This window comes from Bos grunniens, chromosome 11 (genome assembly GCF_055505025.1).
Source record: "Bos grunniens cultivar Pamir isolate PY7600 chromosome 11, Bosgru_T2T1.0, whole genome shotgun sequence".
NCBI classification, from domain to species: Eukaryota; Metazoa; Chordata; class Mammalia; order Artiodactyla; family Bovidae; genus Bos; species Bos grunniens.
The window spans coordinates 75,457,233-75,477,980 of NC_141175.1; the positions used below are offsets into that span (position 1 = coordinate 75,457,233).

The 20,748-nt window shown below is 37.8% G+C and overlaps 1 protein-coding gene and 1 pseudogene across 26 annotated transcripts in view; both read left to right on the forward strand.

The window, feature by feature from the left end:
* Nucleotides 1-19,958, forward strand: part of NRXN1 (neurexin 1) — a 1,228,058-nt gene extending 1,208,100 nt beyond the window's left edge. For all 26 annotated transcript variants that reach the window (XM_086326949.1, XM_086326950.1, XM_086326953.1 and 23 more), the window contains one exon: nt 19,431-19,958. In XM_086326949.1, coding sequence (XP_086183075.1) covers nt 19,431-19,738 — 308 coding nt within the window. In that variant the 3' untranslated portion in view covers nt 19,739-19,958. The remainder of the gene's footprint in view (nt 1-19,430) is intronic.
* Nucleotides 17,753-17,849, forward strand: LOC147363330 (U6 spliceosomal RNA; annotated as a pseudogene).
* Nucleotides 19,959-20,748: the final 790 nt, after the last annotated feature.

Here is a 20,748-nt window from a genome sequence, read left to right on the forward strand (position 1 = left end):
CCAGGTGAGAATACTTGAGTGGGTGGCCATTCCCTTCTCCAGGTGACCTGCCCAGTGAACCCGTATCTCATGCATCACAGGCAGATTCTTTACTGTCCGAGCCACCAGGGAGCCAAATTTATAGGCTAAGTCTACCTCTAATGGAAACATGAGATGCAGGAAGAATGAAACCACATTTTCTGGTCATTTGTGTCCAGTACCAGCTTTGATAATGAAACTGTTTTCTTGTGGTGTCTTGGTAATTCATTAATTACATTTACTCAGGTGTTAACAGAGGAAAGGTAACGTAGTCTGACTACTTCTCTACAGGGCATGCTGCTTGCATGAAGAGCCCATATGCTTTCTTTGTTGGTTCACGTGCTCCAAGGAGTAGCAAATACTACCGCAGGCTTTAGTCCGCAGGTCTCATCTCATGTCAGTTGACTTGTTGGTTAGATCACTTTCGTCATAGTAGCTCCTCACTCATTCTCAGTATTTTGAGAAGCCTGGCATTGGGAATAAAATAAGAAAGACAAGAATACTTTATTCAATGCCCAGGTTTAAAAAAGGATGTATTAAAGATGCCAGTACAGCCAGAAGCCATCATTTAATTTTAAAAAATTAGTAGACAAGTTGTAATATGTGGTACACAGATGTGTACATATATGTACATATATGTTACATAATATAACATAGTAATATTACCACATCTACCACTAAAATCTTAACATTGCATTGACCAGACTTTGGAAATCAGACTGAATTCACATCCCACTTCACCCATTTGCTGTGTAATCAGAAGCCAAACATTGAACCTCTCGGTACTTGACTTTTTACTTCTGCAAAATGACATGAATAGTGTTAATTACTCATGATATTGTTGTGCTGGTAAAAGAGACAATGCATGTAAAGCACTTACCACTGAGTTGCCACCTAAAATTTGATAATATTAATTAGCTTTTATTAGTAGTACAAACAAATTAACTGAGGAGTCAGCCATATTATAAATGGAAATAGACCTACCTATAGCCACAGGCAAGGGTGAAAAATGTTAGTAATTAACACTTTAGCATCTAGAAAGCTTTATAAACTCTTTCTGGATGCTAGCAGCATCAAACTTTTCTCAGTAGCCATTATGAAACTCATAAGACAAGAGCAGTGCTTTGGTTAGATGTATGTAGGCTGCTAAAATGGCAAAAGGACACATATCATCTGTTATTCTTATTTGAGTGGGGGTGGAATTTAATACAGGTCTCTGCCCCACAGAGTTTCTGAGAGAAGGAATGATTAACCTTCCCCCATGTTTTCATGCATTGTAAAAGGAAATGACAACCCACTCCAGTGTTCTTGCCTGGAGAATCCCAGGGATGAGGGAGCCTGGTGGGCTGCCGTCTGTGGGGTCGCACAGTCAGACACGACTGAAGTGACTTAGCAGCAGCAGCATGCTATTATAATCGACTAGCTCTGCCTCCTAAGACCTTCAGAAATGTTCTGGGCTAAAGTAACTTAAATTGGCAGAGCCACCATACCCTTCCCCCCATGATGGATAGCTTGTCTTCCATATTCCCCAATTCTAGGCTTGACATGCCTCCTTCTAATGGGCTCAGTAGGGAAGCTGTCTAATCTTTCACCTTAGCTATTGCACTTTAACCAAAAAGAATATGACTTTTCCCAACAAAAGAAAATTGAGATAGCAATAGTTTCATGACAGGAATATAAAGATGATCACCCAAAGTGAGGAGACCCAGTTTTAAATCAGGAAAACTGCACACTGCCCCATCACCCAGAATGACCTGCGCTTACATAAAAGCTGTCCAGAAAGCCTGACAAGAAACAGGGCTCTGAGAACCGAGCATACAACTCTGCTATAGGAATTCTGCTGTGGATTTCATCCAGAGTACAATACAGAATTCCAGAGCAGGGAAGGAAAGAAGACAAGAAGAAATAACTTAATCATTTTAGAAAGAAACCCTAAAACCTAGTCGAAACAGTTCTTATTTCCATGATAATAAGCTTCTCTGTCAGACCAAAGAGTGGTCTCAGGTGATTGATTTCCTGATACCTAGAAACATAAAATCTTGTAATAAAATTTTGAGAGTGGGAGAAATTTAATTCACTCCGACTGTGGGAGCTGGAGAGTGCTGATCCATAAAGATAGAATGTTTCGCAGATAAACAGAAACAAGCTCCACATGCAACTTAACAATTAATGGCCTGAAACAACAGGTCCCTTGGTATAAATGGTCATTTTGCCACCTGAATTCACAGGGCCTCCATTCATGAAAAAATGAATACAGAGACCTCCTCGGCGATAACATTCCTGGTGGAACTGGACACCCATGGCTGACTGACCATGGTATGCTGGATGTATCACAAAACTCTTATTGTTAGGAAGGCTGCTGATTCAGTCCCTTTTGTGTGGAAGACACAGGGAAGATAATCAGACCAGCATTGTTTTTACATGCACTTTATCTTCCTCAGAGCACTCACGCATTTATCTACCTGGTAGGATCCTCAGAGTGACCCTGGGAGATAAATAATGTATCACTGTTATATCTCTGATGAAAAAATGTGAGCAGAGGATAAAGAAGTTCAAAGAATCATTCTGTAAATTAGGGGCAGTGCCTGGACTAGATCTTAAAAATATATATATATTATTTTTCCACTTTACTATGCTTTCCTAAGATTCTGTGGGAATACAGATTCCTTCTACTGCAAAGGACAGGTAGATGGCAGGATGTGGGGTGGAATGTGGCCGGAAAGGGTAGAACTGGACACTGCTTAGATGAGAGGCCTAAGGATTCAGTTCTTCAGGAAAGGGAAAAATTGGGGATACTGACAAATGTTCTGCATTTATAAGTGCTGACACATTGAATGCATAAAACTGTAACAGCCAGAGACACACTGGAGTTTGAATTTTGTCTGTGTCACTTGTGAAGCACACGTAGCATGACCTCTGAGACTCAGTTTCCTTTCCTGTAAAGTTGTAATAACAACTACAGAGTCACTATGAGGAATAAATTAAATAAAGTGCATAGCCCAGAGCCTACCATAGAATAATAATTCAATAGAGGTAACAGCTACTAGCTAAATAGAACAATACAGAAAATTTCAACCTTGCAGTGAGTCGGAAGGCAGAGTAGCCCGTATTGAGCATCAGTTGAATGTTAAGTCACATGAAACTCTATCTACTAAAGGTAAAACCGTGCATCATTTGAGAGGAAATTAACAAAGGGGTTTATAATAATTTAATATATTTAAGTAAGTTAATCCCAAGGTATTATGAAATCTTCTCTGGAGGTCTCAGAAGCCTGACTTTACCTATAAATTATGAGAAAATAAAGGAGACTGTGGCAACTTCTGTCAGAGAATTGGAAGGAATGCTGTAAGATTCACGTACATATGTGCATATACACACTTATACACTCCTCATTGCTGCAGCTATAATCAGAGTGCCATTTTCATCTTACTAGAAGCCAGGTTCCTCCCAGATTCCTGGTTCCAGACTTAAGGATTCCTTGGAATGGTTTTGTGTAAAGTGACTGTTCAACTTTCCATATGTAAAAAAAAAAAAAAAAAACCACTAAATACATCTTAAGAAAGGTGATTTATCAGTGCATGTATTTCTAGGTGTTTTAGTCAGTGAACTTCCAGGGAAAGAAACTATTTTGCTATCAAAGAGTTTAGTTGACTTGAAACCAATAATGGAGAGTATCATCACTATTTCCAAATATAACTCCTCTTGCATTTACTGAAATGTGGTACATTTTGATGAAAAACACATAGAATATATGACATAGAATCACGAGGCTCCCTTGCTTTGAAACCAACTTTCTCAATTATTGCCAAATGGCTTTTCTTCTACTTGACAGTTGTGGAAAGTTTGACCTGGCCTGACTGATGAGGCCCTTTTCAACTATCTCACTCTAATAGCCACAGGAGTAAAAATTACCCTAGAAACTTCTGAAGCTGCTTTGCTGAGTTTGAGAAAAGAACTCCAAATTAGCTCTCAACTATTTGTAATGCTGTGGATATCAGATAAGGTTAATATAAATATTAGGCACCCAAACAAATCAAACTGAAGACTACTAACCTGGTTGACTTCAAATAACTTGGCACTTAGTCACTGGAATTTAAGCAACTTATATATGGAGGCTTGAAAGAAAGTGAAAGTGTTAGTCGTTCAGTTGTGTCCCACTCGTTGTGACCCCATGGACTTCAGCCCACCAGGCTCCACTGTCCATCGGATTCTCTAGGCAAGAATACTGGAGAGGGTTGCCAGTACCTTCCCTAAGGGATCTTCCTGACCCAGGGGTCAAACCCAGGTCTTCTGCATTGCAGGCAAATTCTTTACCATCTAAGCATTAGGAAAAGTAAACACAGCTATGATACTTGCATCAATGCACAATGATCCCAATTCACTTAAGCAGAGAAGTGTTTTCTTGTTTAATTAAATAAACATTATCATTACTTCTTTTACTGAAGATATTATAGGAGGTGGGTGTGAGGAAAGTATTGAGATAAAAGCATTTTATAAAGAAGTATGCAATATCATCATCAATGTTTTACCCACTTGTTTACTACCTTTACTCAAAGCTTTGAAATCAAAGATCTTTCACATTGTTTTAATGATTACATCCATCCCAGTCCACTCCTGAACATTTCTAAACTTAGGAAAATCTCTTCCTCTATTCAGTCAGAAAACATACATTTTGCAGCTTGTGTATTCAGTCTTCATTCAGTGTTTGGAGGGGAGGAAAGTGGAGGGAAAGAGAAACAGACTCACAGGAAACTATCAAAAGACTAGCAGTCTAGTACGGAAGAGCATTAACAAAGCAATAGAAGTGTGAGATTTCACAGTAATAAAGGATCCATACTAAAGTGGAGACTATATGGTTGAGAGAAGATGAGGATAAAGTTGGGTTTTCTGCAAATTCTCCCATGTGTCTTCTTGATCTATGTTTTTTTTCCATCTTCAAGCTACTCTATCTCATGTCTTCCTTCTTGAGAAACACTTGATGGCTTTCCAGGGTTCACACTGGGAGGCCTGGGTCCTGCTCCATTAATGCTCATCCCAAACAACTTCTACCAGGACAGCCCTTTGCTGATGTCCGGACCCCACCCTCTTTATTATCTTTCTTAGTACCCAGTATTTGTGCCTTCTTGTGTTATTTTTTTAATTTAAAATTGTTCTGTTTGTTTTCTTACATTTTCTGTTTTATTTTGAATATACTGAAAGTCCTAAGAAGGTGGACCCCAAGGCTGTTTTGTGTACCTTAGTATTAACGTCTTATGTCATTCCTAGTAAATTGTTCAGTTCAGTTCAGTTCAGTTCAGTCACTCAGTTGTCTCCGACTCTTTGCGACCCCATGAATCGCAGCACGCCAGACATATTTCTTGGAATTTTAAATTATTTTTTTCTATTTAACTTTATTTTTCCCTTTTTCCCACCTCCATACATTAACCAATGATAACAGCTTGGAATGAATCTTTCCTACACATTCACGATGTTCCTATGAACATATATAAATAAAGCGTTGCTTTTCTCTCTTGTCACATAAAAATTAAAAGCATACTCTATGAATTAAATTTGATTTTCTCCTTTCCTACTGTGTTATGGACATCTTTCAGTTCAACAGATTTTTCTGCAATTCCTATTTTTAACTCTGTTAAAATTCTAGGGTATAGGTGTGCCATAATTATGGGTGTCTAATAAATTATTGGAATAACTTACTCAATCAGAGCCCTGTTAATGAGCTTTTAAGTTGTCCTTTTCTCTTTTTTTCCTCACAACATGATCAGCAAACATCCTGTATTTATATGCATGCTGGTGTATTTAATTCTTTAGACTATATTCTCAAAACTGAGGCTGCTTGATGAAAATATTTGTGTATTTTTTAACATTACTATTGTAAATTTCAAACATAAACGAAATTAGAAAGAATTGTATAATGAACTCACATCCACCCATCAGCCAGCTGCAATTTAATCTTTTTAAAATTGTAATAGATGTTAGATTACTTTCTAAAAATTGAGAAATTCATATTCTCACTGGCACAATTGTCTATTTCCCAAGCAAATGTTCTAACCAAATTATCACCTTAATTCACTTTATTCTTCCAAGTTTGTTGGGGAAAAAAATACCTCCTTATTTTATTTTGACTTGCCTTGTAGTGAAATTGGGCATCCTGTCCTACATTTATCAACAATTTGGATCTTCTGTTCTCCACTTGCATGTCTCTATTTTTGTCCATTCTTCCAGTGGGTTTTTGCCTTTGTTCATAGCACTTGATACACGTTTTTATATTTTAGAGGTGTTAACTCTTGGTCTGTCATGTGTACTGCAGATATTTCTCCTTTCTGATCTGCATTTTCACTTCATTAGTGACACCTTTTCCCACATAAAATTGTTATTGTTTATGCAGTCAGCTGTGATGATCTTTTGATGTATGGCTTCATTCCAAGGACTGTGATCTATGGAAGTTTCATGTCCACCTTCAAATTTCTTCTTACTGTCCCCTAAAAGTCAATATGCCGCCTCCAGTCTGACATTAGTTTAGTTCCTGAGAAGCAAACTCCTTTCTTCCTCAGTCATTCCATATATGTTTCCTTATGTTTAGAAGATTCTTCTGCCCACTTTTTACTGAACTACTCTCCACCAATTTTCCAGGTCTCAACATAAATATTACAGCCTCAGAAAGTCTACTTGACTCCCCAGTCTAAATCAGAAATCTCTGCTCTGCTCCTACATGATACTTGTCATTTTCCTTCATCACACATTTCAGTTATTGCTTTCAGCCTAGTTGTGTGATTTTTTTGGTTGTATAAATCTTTCCCTCATTATAATGAGGGTTCATGAAGGAAGGCATCAAGTGTGTTTGGTTAAAACCTCTTCCCTTGGGACTTAGTATAGTCCCTGGAACATAGCAATAGCTCATCATACAACTGGTTGACAGCAGGAGTGAAAATATTCATAGAGAGAACACCATAAACAATGAAGCATTTTAGCTAAGTCTGAGAAATAAGTAATGCTCAGCCAAGCTAGAAAGGAAAGGTCATATGAGCCAGGCATGACGATAAAACTTTTATTGGTGTATGGGGATTGGGAGACAGCAATAAAATTATGACTGTTACTTTCTTTGAGAGAAGTGGAAGACAAATTTGAATATGTAGCTGTAGGCAGACCATGAAGAACTGTTAGAACAGTGGTACTTTAGTAAATACCATGACAGTTTCAAGGATTCTAGTAAGCATTTATGGGTACAATGACCATGCAAAAAGGCTATGAAGCTTGCAGATGATCAAGCTGTGGACACACAGCCATGATTTTCAGGGTCACCAAAGTCACATATGGTGTGATCATCCATTGCTTTTTCTGTTCTGTGTGGTGCCATTTGAGGTAACGGCTGCCCTAGGAGGTGCTCCCTATTCTCCAGGCACAAAACACGTTCTTCTGTGGCTCACATTGCTTCTCATGCAGTGCCTAGATGTCTGGTAAAGATAGTCATCATTTCAATCCCACATCAGGGGATTTCCCTTCAAACACATGCTTTGCTTTGGTGGTTTTGAAAGTAGTTTGAGGAAACATTTAGTCCTAGCAGCCAGGCAGGTGGTAAAGTTTTATTGATGTCCAAGTTCTTTCTGAATCTCTAATTGATTGAGTAGGGATTGAGATATACTAGACATGACCTCCCTCAAGCAATCTGACCTGCAGTAGTAGACATCAAAATGTGCAGGGCATGGATGGAGCTGATGGTAGGGAAGATGAAACTGTGAGGGATTTAAAATAAAACACCACCTGTCAAGAAACCACAAGATGAGTTGAAATTAGTGCATATCTTATAAATCACCGCCTACCTGCTTTCTGCCGCTGTGGCATTTAAACATGAATTTGTATGAGTCTTTACATGATCACTGGGTTTTATTTGGCATGTGTTGTACTGAAATACAAGAATGAAAAAAAGTAATATTTTTCTTTTTTTGGTTATGGGGAAAAAACTGCTAATCTCAATTCACAAAAACCACAGGAACCTGCAATTCCAATTTTCTTTTCACAGTATTAATGAAACGAGGTACTGGGAAAGTAATCTTCCCTTATAAATCTGAAGCCATTTTCAAGGCTAGCCTAGAATTATAATAACTTTCACATCTATTAAGATGCAGTACAGGACTGTGGTCTAATGAGATCATTTTAGGCAACTCTTTTTCGTCAGTGGGGTGGAGACAGAAATTTTAAATTGATTGATTTCTGGTAAGAAAGACTGACTGGTCAAAGACTCTTAAGTGCGAAACAGTTCAGTAAATGCATCTTTCCATTAGTTTTTGAAAAGGATTATTTAAGGTAGAAGATCTAATAATTTAGGGTACCAGAGTGATATATGTTGAGCATAATGGAGTTTTATGACCTTTATCTACTCCTCCGGATCTGAAATATATAGCTCAAGTTCCATTTTTTAAATCATGTTTTAAAATCATTGGTGTATTTTCTTTATTATTTCTTAATATTGATGATCTCTTACATTCTTTTTTCCTTAAAGCTTAAAAGCTAAATTTTCATTATCAGTATAAAGTGAAACTCTTGCTTCATCTTTCATATGAAAGGGTCACAGTCGATGATGTACCTATACACTAACAGTCTATATTGAAGAAATATAGTCTTTAAGCTCTATACAGTCAGTAAAAACAAGACCGGGAGCTGACTGTGGCTCAGATCATGAACTCCTTATTGCCAAATTCAGACTGAAATTGAAGAAAGTAGGGAAAGCCATTAGACCATTCAGGTATGACCTAAATCAAATCCCTAATGACTTTACCATGGAAGTGAGAAATAGATTTAAGGGACTAGATCTGATAGAGTGCCTGATGAACTGTGGATGGAAGTTCATGACATTGTACAGGAGACAGGGAACAAGACCAACCCCAAGAAAAAGAAATGCAAAAAGCAAAATGGCTGTCTGGGGAGGCCTTACAAATAGCTGACAAAAGAAGAGAAGCCAAAAGCAGAGGAGAAAAGGAAAGATATACCCATTTGAAAGCAGAGTTCCAAAGAATAGCAAGGAGAGACAGGAAAGCCTTCCTCAGTGATCAGTGTAAAGAAATAGAGGAAAACAATAGAATGGGAAAGACTAGAGAGCTCTTCAGGAAAATTAGAGATACCGAGGGAACATTTCACGCAAAGATGGGCTCAATAAAGGACAGAAATGGTATGGACCTAACAGAAGCAGAAAATATTAAGAAGAGGTGGCAAGAATACACAGAAGAACTGTACAAAAAAGATCTTCATGACCCAGATAATCATGATGGTGTGATCACTCACCTAGAGCCAGACATCCTGGAATGTGAGTCAAGTGGGCCTTAGGAAGCATCACGATGAATAAAGCTAGTGGAGGTGATGGAATTCCAGTTGAGTTATTTCAAATCCTGAAAGATGATGCTGTGAAAGTGCTGCACTCAATATGCCAGCAAATTTGGAAAACTCAGCAGTGGCCACAGGACTTCAGTTTTCAATCCAATCCCTAAGAAAGGCAATGCTAAAGAATGCTCAAACTACCACACAATTGCACTCATCTCACATGCTAGCAAAGTAATGCACAAAATTCTCCAAGCCAGGCTTCAGCAATACGTGAACCATGAGCTTCCAGATGTTCAAGCTGGATTTAGAAAAGGCAGAGGAACCAGAGATCATATTGCCAACATCTGCTGGATCATCAAAAAAGCAAGAAAGTTCCAGAAAAAACATCTATTTCTGCTGTATTGACTATGCCAAAGCCTTTGACTGTGTGGATCACAATAAACTGTGGAAAATCCTGGAAGAGATGGGAATACCAGACCACTTGACCTGCCTCTTGAGAAATCTGTATGCAGGTCAGGAAGCAACAGTTAGAACTGGGCATGGAACAACAGACTGGTTCCAAATAGGAAAAGGAGTACATTAAGGCTGTATATTGTCACCATGCCTATTTAACTTATATGCAGAGTACATCATGCGAAATGCTGGGCTGGATGAAGCATAAGCTGGAATCAAGATTTGTGGGAGAAATAGCGATAACCTCAGATATGCAGATGATACCACCCTTATGACAGAAAGTGAAGAAGAACTAAAGAGCCTCTTGATGAAAGTGAAAGAGGACAGTGAAAAAGTTGGCTTAAAGCTCAACATTCAGAAAACGAAGATCATGGCATCCAGTCCCATCACTTCCTAGCAAATAGATGGGGAAACAGTGGCTGACTTTATTTTTTTGTGCTCCAAAATCACTGCAGATGGTGACTGCAGCCATGACACTTACTCCTTGGAAGGAAAGTTATGACCAACCTAGACAGCATATTAAAAAGCAGAGACATCACTTTGCCAACAAAGGTCCGTCTAGTCAAGGTTATGGTTTTTCCAGTAGTCATGTATGGATGTGAGATTTGGACTACAAAGAAACCTGAGCGCCGAAGAATTGATGTTTTTGAACTGTGTTGTTAGAGAAGACTCTTGAGAGTCCCTTGAACTGCAAGGAGATCCAACCAGTCCTTCCTTAAGGAAATCAGCCCTGAATGTTCATTAGAAGGACTGATGTTGAAGCTGACACTCCAATATTTTGGCCACCTGATGCAAAAAGCTGTCTCATTTGAAAAGACCCTGATGCTGGGAAAGATTGAAGGCAGGAGGATAAGGGGATGACAGAGGATGAGATGGTTGGATGGCATTACCAACTCAATGGACATGAGTTTGAATAAACTCCAGGAGTTTGTCATGGACAGGGAGGCCTGGTGCGCTGCAGTCCATGGGGTTGCAAAGAGTTGGACACGACTGAGCCACTAAACTGAACTGAACTGGACTGAATATTTAAGAAATAAAAACAGCAATACAAATGACCTGGGAACCACAATCTCACCCTGAAAAGCTAACTTTGGAAACAGCATGAATACAATTAGATTACAGTGAAAGAACCACTCATCAAGTATATAAAATATTTTCATAAAACTGCCAATTTGAGTGATAAAAAGAGCATCTGATGACATGGTTATTGCCTTGGTGAAATACATGGTTCCACTACCCACCTCATTTTATGTAACAGGAATTAGGACTTTAAGCATGGTTTCTCTTGTAAAACATTATGTAAAAACATAAATCAAGAGCAGTTTTGTTTTTTAATAACAAAATTAATTTAATTGCTCTGTTTCCAACCTCAGATGGATTTCAGATTCTTTCCACTGCACAGTGAAACCTTCTTGGAAAAACTCATTAATGTTTGAAAATTTACCTTTCAAAATGAAGAGTTATTTTAGAACTTCAGTTGTGAATCATCTTTCAGAGACAACATGAGGGCTTTATTCTCCCCCTGTGTATAGACTAAGGTTATGACCAGACCAGACACAAACTGGCACTGGTAAAGACAGGCTCTGGTGCAAAGCTGAATGGCCTAACGTGCTCCTCATCTTACCATCTTCATAATCAAAATTCTTTTTAATTGTAATAAAACATTATTTCATTTGATAAAACATTGAATTGCATTCTGTAAACAAACTTAGGAAGTTAAATTTTTAAGTAAAGCAGGCCTATATAAAGCACCAAAACAGTATTTTAATGAAATAATTACATTGAGACTTTTTTTTGACAGTTGGGACAGTTTTAAAGTGTGGTGTGAAATCAGGAACTTGGCAATAAGTTTTGTTCCTCATTGAACACCTGGCTGAGTAAAGCACCAGCTTCAAAAGGCAGAGTTCTGACCTCGCTGGCCTGGCCTTCTTTATTTACGCAGTTGGGGGATCAGTGTGCTCTCTAGGAGCCATCTAGAAAGATATCAAGAGCTGAGAGAGGGATGCAGAGAAGAGCTAGGGAAGGGGAGGAAGTCTGCAAGAGAGAAGGCAGGCAGGAGCATGGAGTAGGTGACAGACACCCAAAGAAGCTAGTGAGAAATGAGATTTACCGCAGGGTCCTCTCTGTTTTACAGCCTATTGTGTCTCTTAAACCTGTTTGTTCCATAGTGTTTCACAGCTAGATCTAGATTAGTTCCTATTTGGGGAAATAATACTCTTTCACAGATACAGTGCCAAGAACTGTGTCAAAATAAAAAGGACCATTTCTTTTTCTTTGGTAGTAGTTTTAAAAAGCTATGCAGCAAGTTAGGGCTAAGTTAAATTTTTTAATATTTCACTGTTAATTTTTTTGTGCAGAGCAACAAATGCAATTATTCTTCTTATGTCACAAGGCCCTGGAATATATCTTTTGCACTTACTATGCATTTTCACAGTGAATTATTATCTGATGTAACCTAAAATTGGTTTGAGGTATAATGTGGAAATATGTTAATAACTGTCCTAGCACCTGAAAGACAGTGTCTTTCTAAGTAACCACAGTAATGATTTGACAGTGAAAAATGAGAAAAGTCATAGAACTAGCTTTTAGGATTTTTAATAATCTGGGTCAAAACAGACCATGTGCAAAATTAGAGGCCATCAGATCTTGCTGAATATTTGAGAGAGAAAGAGAATTAAAAATCAGTTTTAATCTGTCCCTAAGATAGCATTATCTTTACACAAGTCCCAGAAATAGTCCCATAGCCATTTGGCTGAGAAGTGGCGTATATGAAAGAGGTTATAACCCTTGTGACAGCCTTGTGTCCTTGCCACGACAACCAGTACTGTTGAGACACTTAGCAAAAATACCGGCAAAAATGAAAAGTCTTCCTCTTGCCATTATGGGGTACATGTGCACTTTCCCCCCATGTAGTAGACCTAGCACTTCCATTCTGTTTCCTGGGGGATATGTGGTGATTCTCGTCCTTCAGTAAAACTTAAGATACAGTTACATGGGAAAACTTTAAGTAAAATAATCTATCACTGTAGTGTTCGTATAAACTTCATATGTTCATATGTAGTTTGTGATGCCTTTTATTTTATGAATCATTAAAATGGGATATGTGGGAATAAACACATAGGATATTTCATCTTCTCTACTTCTTTTTTTGCTAGCAAGCTACCCTCAAATCAAACTGTGTGCCACCAGTGGAGTTGGATACATGTTCATTTCCAGTTATACCAAATAATATGTAAATGTCTTGGCTTATTCACAGCCCATCATCAGTCCTACTGAAGTTTTCCATTGATCTGGGCTCCTTGTTCCTCTGAGCCCCATATAATGAGTTGGTTGTGTTAGCTTGCTGCTACTGCTGCTAAGTCGCTTCAGTCGTGTCCAACTCTGTGCGACCCCATAGACGGCAGCCCACCAGGCTCTGCCGTCCCTGGGATTCTCCAGGCAAGAACACTGGAGTGGGTTGCCATTGCCTTCTCCATTGTGTGAAAGTGAAAAGTGAAAGTGAAGTCGCTCAGTCGCAGCCGACTTGTAGCGACCCCATGGACTGCAGCCTACCAGGCTCCTCCATCCATGGGATTTTCTAAGCAAGAGTACTGGAGTGGCTTGCCATTGCCTTCTCCATGTGTTAGCTTAGCTTTACCTATAAACCAGTTAACTTTTGACTATCTGGGGACTTGTTGCTAATCTATACCCATTCCATTTTTTTAGTGCCTCTCTTTTACATGTTTTTTAAGTGTTCTCATCCCTTGCTGCAACAAAGAAAAGGAGACTATGTGAAAGTAAAATTTAGTTCATTTATTTGTTTTTTAGCACTACTGAAAAAAAACACATTGTAGATTTTAAAAAATTATTTATAATGTTTCGATTCAGTTTACTAGGAAGTATAAAGAGAATGCAAAATACCAAAGTCATTAAATACAATTGCTTAGGGAGGTCTCTGATTAAATTTCTTTCTTCATACTGTTATGAATGGTGAAAAAATGACTGTATTTTTTAATAAAAATTTTTTAACCAATTTATATAAGAAGGTATTTAGCCTTTATAGGCTTCCCTGGTAGCTCAGACAGTAAAGAATCTGCTTGCAATGTGGGAGACCTGAGTTCAATCCCTGGATTGGGAAGATCCCCCAGAGAAGGGAATGGCAACCCATTCCAGTATTCTTGCCTGGAGAATTCCATGGATAGAGGAGCCTCAGTTCAGTTCAGTTCAGTCGCTCAGTCGTGTCCTACTCTTTGCGACCCCATATACTGCAGCAGTGAGCTACAAAGAGTCAAACATGACTGAGCAACTAACACTAGCCTTTTTAGCCATTTATTCTATTCTCTACATTTAAATTCATAGGAATTTCCTCAGAGATATTTCAGCAATCATCAAAATAAACCATTAATGACCATCAATAAGGGAAACCACATTTATAATTCATAAAAATATTTAAATTTCTCTAGCTGTTTTTGTACATGTGAGAGAGATGTCCCATTAACTCTTTTTTTTTTTTTTTCAAAGAGTGTCATTGTTTGATATTTTATTTTGCAAATCTCTTCAGTTTAGTTCAGTAGGATACATTAGATTCTCATCTATTTCTTTTTTTTTTTTATTCTTCCAATTTTATTTTATTTTTAAACTTTACATAATTGTATTAGTTTTGCCAAATATCAAAATGAATCCGCCACAGGTATACATGTGTTCCCCATCCCGAACCCTCCTCCCTCCTCCCTCCCCATACCATCCCTCTGGGCCATCCCAGTGCACCAGCCCCAAGCATCCAGCATCATGCATCGAACCTGGACTGGCAACTCGTTTCCTACATGATATTTTACATGTTTCATTGCCATTCTCCCAAATCTTCCCACCCTCTCCCTCTCCCACAGAGTCCATAAGACTGTTCTATATATCAGTGTCTCTTTTGCTGTCTCGTACACCGGGTTATTGTTACCATCTTTCTAAATTCCATATATATGCGTTAGTATACTGTATTTATGTTTTTCCTTCTGGCTTACTTCACTCTGTATAATAGGCTCCAGTTTCATCCACCTCATTAGAACTGATTCAAATGTATTCTTTTTAATGGCTGAGTAATACTCCATTGTGTATATGTACCACAGCTTTCTTATCCATTCATCTGCTGATGGACATCTAGGTTGCTTCCATGTCTTGGCTATTATAAACAGTGCTGCGATGAACATTGGGGTACACGTGTCTCTTTCCCTTCTGGTTTCCTCAGTGTGTATGCCTAGCAGTGGGGTTGCTGGATCATAAGGCAGTTCTATTTCCAGTTTTTTAAGGAATCTCCACACTGTTCTCCATAGTGGCTGTACAAGTTTGCATTCCCACCAACAGTGTAGGAGGGTTCCCTTTTCTCCACACCCTCTCCAGCATTTATTATTTGTAGACTTTTGGATCGCAGCCATTCTGACTGGTGTGAAATGGTACCTCATAGTGGTTTTGATTTGCATTTCTCTGATAATGAGTGATGTTGAGCATATTTTCATGTGTTTGTTAGCCATCTGTATGTCTTTTTTGGAGAAATGTCTATTTAGTTCTTTGGCCATTAACTCTTAAGCATGTAAGTACGTAAGTGATCTTAGCATAAAAATTAAGAAAATTATCACTTAGCTTTCAGATTGGAAGCATAAGCAGAAAACATTGCTAAATAATCAATTAAATATGGAACCAACTGCATATTCCAAATAGACCTATCATAATACCTGTGGTGGTTATTAATTTTCATTGTGAATCAGGAAAAAAGGGGGATAAAATGTTTCATCATTGGGTTTGTGGTATCTATTTTCATGATATTTAGAATTCTTATTTATGTATGAGTTACAGAGCTATTTCAGGACTGCATGAGAAGCAGCATTTTGGCCGGAGTTCCAAAAGAGACAAATGTTTTCCTTAATCAGGAGGCATTTCTCAAATAGCTCTATGGCAAAGTGGAAGCATCTGAGGCTTTTGCTTTGGTCTTTGTCATCTCATTTTAGTTTTACCATCAATTTGGTTTTGGTGTGCTCCTTCAACAGTTGTGAAAACATGTAAGAAATTTTTGAACAGATAAAAATCAGATTAAAATTCTCTGATAAGATAGTCCATTGACAATACCTACTCCTAAATGAAAAAAAAAAAAGTACATATATATTCTTAGTTTAGAAAATATAAAATGTAGAGACTTCCCTCTTGGTCCAATGGGTAAGACTCCATGCTCCCAATGCAGGGGGCCCTGGTTCAATTCCTGGTCAAGCAACTAGATCCCACATTCCACAACTGAGTTCTCTGTGGCCCCAACTTAAAAAAAAAAAAATCCTGTGTGCAGTAACTAAAGATCCTGCCTGCTGCACTAAGACCCAGCACAGCTGAATAAATAAATTAAATATCTATTTAAAAAAGGAAAAAAATGTAAACCCTCCATTCCATTAAAACTCTCAAGTCTGACTATCATGAACTATATGATTAGGATTTTATCTCTCTTCTCTCCATTTATTTCTGACAGACAAAGTGAGGTAATTATGAAAATGTGTTTAAAAGGAAAGCATTCCAACAGGTGGGGCAAATGATTTAGGTAATGTTTAAATAAAACCCTTTTCCAGCTTTTGAGACACCATGGTGAGAGAATGCTCCACAAAATGAGCAAGTAGAAAGTCGTCATTTAGTGAAAGTTAGCAGCTGAGCTAATTGGCAGACTTTGGCAAAGATGAGGTATTTGAAAGAGAAAGTGCTGCCTTCGGTTTGTCAGGTAGTGACAGAGTTCCCGCAATAGGTTCTGTTCTTGAGAGGAAATTAATTTCCTGTAATCAAATGCTGTGGATTATAGTCTTCAGCGCCTTCTGCCTTGGCCACAGAAGCAACTCCAAGGCGTTTTAATTTGGCAACATTACATGCGCTTTTGTAAAACAAGCAGGGGATACATTCAGCATACAAAGGTTTCACCTGCTACATTTTGTAGCTCCAGAGCATACTGCTTCTTTGAAAGCTGTTCCTTTGTTAGTGACTATATCTGTAAGGCTTTATTTGGGGAAGGAAAGGAAAATGACAGCAAGAAACCCACGTTTGGCAGATGAAATCCTGGTGATGTTTGAAAATGGAATTATAAAGCAGTATGGTGCTAAGTGATAGATAAATGATCCCCAATAGCTAATAGGGGCTTTTCTAGAAATATTTTAAAAATTACTAATAATAGTGTAATAAAAGTACCATTTTAGTCTTTGGAAATGTTCAATTTCTGGTGTGTATATATATATTACACACAAAACCTTCCACATATACACACATACATATATTCAATATTTATGCAATCTTGAGATTATGTAAATTCATTCTGCATAATTTACAAAGAATATCATTTTGAAAATTATAGAATTTTAATTCATTACATCTGAAAAGTTATCTTTTTTCTATAAAACAAAGGAAAAGATGGAGATTCAGAGAAAGAGAGAAAAACACAATCCTTAGGGAAACATGACCTGGGATCAGAGATGAGACAGAATACTACCTCTACAGTTCCTTTTCTTCTAAGTTGTTTTAAATAATAAATTTATAAGGTAAAGGAAAAGAACCGCTCCCCTCTCTTCCAAATCTGCAAGCTAAACCCCAGGATTTTTCTCCCTATCTGTGATTAATTTCAGTGACTGACTTCTTGGAGAAAAATATTTGAATGCCCCCTGCAATCCACTTCTTGTACCCAAGGAAGAACTTTATACTTTGGAAAGTCAGAATGAGGGTTTTATCAATTGAATACAAGTGAGGCAGTCAGCCCTTTATTTATGATCATCTGCTACGTACTGAATTTTGAGTCAAAATCATTCTAGATAGTCTTTAAAGTATGTAAAAATATTTTCTTACTTTCTCCTCTCAAATTTGGTCATGGTGATCACTCAACCACTGCCAGTAAATGAATAATGTACATATATATTTAGGTAAACAGATAAACCTTCAATAGTAAAGGAAATCAGTTCTGTTTTAGTCTGTACAATTGTGAGTAATGCTCACTTTCGCAGCACACATACTAAAACTGGAATGATACAGAGATTAGTAGGACTCCAGGGATGACACAAATTCATGAAGCCTTCCATATTTTTACAAACATCTCATACAGCTCAATCTCAAAAAAATAAACAACGCAATAAAAATTTGGGCAGAAGACCTAAATAGACATTTCTCCAAAGAAAACATACAGATGGCCAACAAACACATGAAAAGATATTCAACACCACTAATTATTAGAGAAATGCAAATCAAAAATGCAATGAGGTATCACTTCACACCTGTCAGAATGGCCATCATCAAAAAATCTACAAACAATACATTCTGGAGAGGCTGTGGAGAAAAGAGAATCCTCTTGCATTGTTGGTGAGAATGTAAGTGATACAGCCACTATGGAGAACAGTATGAAGGTTCTTAAAGAAAGTAAAAATAGAACTACTATATGATCCAGCAATCCCACTACTGGGCATTTACCCAGAGAAAAGCATAATTCAAAAAGACACGTGTGCCCCAGTGTTCACAGCAGCACTATTTATAATAGCCAGGATGTGGAAGAACCTAAATATTCATCAGCACGGGAGTGGATAAAGAAGATGTGGTACATGTATACAGTGGAATATTACTCAGCCATAAAAGGAACAAAACTGAATCATTTGTAGAGACATGGATGAGCCTAGCGACTGTCATACAAAGTAAGTCAGAGAAAAACAAGTATTGTATATTAATGTGTATATGAGGAATATAATGATATTTGCAAAGCAGAAATAGAGACCCAGACATAGAGAACAAATGTATGGATACCAAGGGCGATAGGAGGAAGTGGGATGACCCGGGAGATTGGCATTGACATATATATACTATTGATAAAACATAAAATATAAGAACCTACAGTATAACACAGGGAGCTCTACTCAGTGCTCGATGGTGACCTAAATGGGAAGGAAATCCAAAAAGAAGAGATATATATGTATATATAAAACTGATTCACTTTGCTGTGCAGTAGAGACTAACACAACATTGTATATATATGTATATACTCCATAGTTGGAGTATAGTATATAGAGTATAATAGATAAAATTAATTTCTAAAAACTGTGACTAAAATAACACTTTTAAAAGCAGTCAATTTGACTCTTCAAAATGCCTGTTTTATCTTATTGTTCAATACTGTATTCATTGCAATAGGAGGCAATGTGATTTCTGAAGTAATCCTAAATTTAGCCATCATATTTCAGTCAAGAGTTAGCCATAAGCAGTCTGTATCAACATCAATTTGATTCTTAAAATGATTATTCTCTAATATTATATAGTCATTATGATGCTATACATTTTCCATGTTGAATTTATTGCTTTTCACCTAACACAGCAATATGGCCCTTTAGAACTACATGGAGCTAATTTGGAGCTACCCTTACAACACCCTGTTAACAAAAGTGATCTGTGAAAAAGAAAAGATGGTAACAGATCGCTCTCTCAACGGTATGATTCATTGTCCTTAGTTTTTAGTGACCACCAGGTGTAGGCATCACTGCACTTACTAGCTTCAGTATCCTTTTTCAAGAGCAGTAGGCACAGGCATTATCCATTAGGAATGAACATAGATGGTAAATGTGACTCTCTGACATTCGGGAAACTCCATAATCACTCGGTGTTTTTTCTCACCCTCTTTCCTACAGCCAACCCAACACGGGCAGGCGGGAGAGAGCCGTACCCAGGCTCAGCGGAAGTGATTCGGGAGTCCAGCAGCACCACAGGCATGGTCGTGGGGATCGTAGCCGCTGCCGCCCTATGCATCCTCATCCTTCTCTATGCTATGTACAAGTACAGAAACCGGGATGAAGGCTCGTACCACGTGGACGAGAGTCGAAACTACATCAGTAACTCAGCACAGTCCAATGGGGCTGTTGTAAAGGAGAAACAACCCAGCAGTGCGAAAAGCGCCAACAAAAACAAGAAGAACAAGGATAAAGAGTATTACGTCTGAGCCCAAGATCTGAAAAAGGACCCTTGTATAGAAATAGTCTTCACTTTATCCGAGACATAATATAAACTTATTTACTTTCCTTTTTATGAAGCACATACAAAAGAAGACAGGGAATGCGATCAGGAAGGAAAGACTGTTTTTAAAAAATAAAAACAAGTATCTCATGCTCTTGTTTCTCCAAAAAAGAAAAAAAATAAAAAAATAAACAGGGGCCAATAAATTCCTTAACATCCACAGTGTTTTAATTTACTCTGCCTGTCTTTATGTTGCTGGAACATTTCTAAAAGACAGTGATGACCACATGCATTCATAAAGCAAAGGAGTATTACAACATCGGGAGGCACAACACAAAAACAACACAAAACACAACACAGAAAAAGAAGCTACCTATGATCCCAGATTTAGCCAAAGTGCTAGCGCTTTCCTGAGAAATCAGTTAGTCTGATGGCCAGAGAAGACTGTCATTTTGAGTGACTCCACCTGCAAACCTTTTCCGAGTTCACCGCCTGGCACAGCTGGAACAGTGGCTGAAACGAACTTGCACTTGAAAAAAAGTGCTGACTTTTTTGAAGACTTGTGTAGGAACACATTCAAAAAGCCCCTTTCTGGTTGTGAGGGAAAAAAAAGAAAGTATGGAGGCCTTATTTTCAACAATGTGAAAGATAAGGCACATTTTCACACTAAAATTTCAAAACAGAAACAACAAAAAATAAACAAGAAGGTATAGATGCAATCATTGGGAAATTTTCATGCACGCTTAATATGTTATTACATATGTTTATATAAAATCCATTTCTGTGTGCTTTCTGGACTGTGATAAGTGATGTTTTATAGCCTGTTGTATAGAAAATGCAAACTATATCTCTGCTCTTCAGCCCTTTTTGGTAAATTCAATGTTATAAGTGTTGCTAACTATAGGGAGTTTTATGACATCAGATCAGCAATTATTTCAGGGTTTTTTTTTTTTTTTTGCCACCATTATAAATTGCCACAATTACTTAAATTTTTTT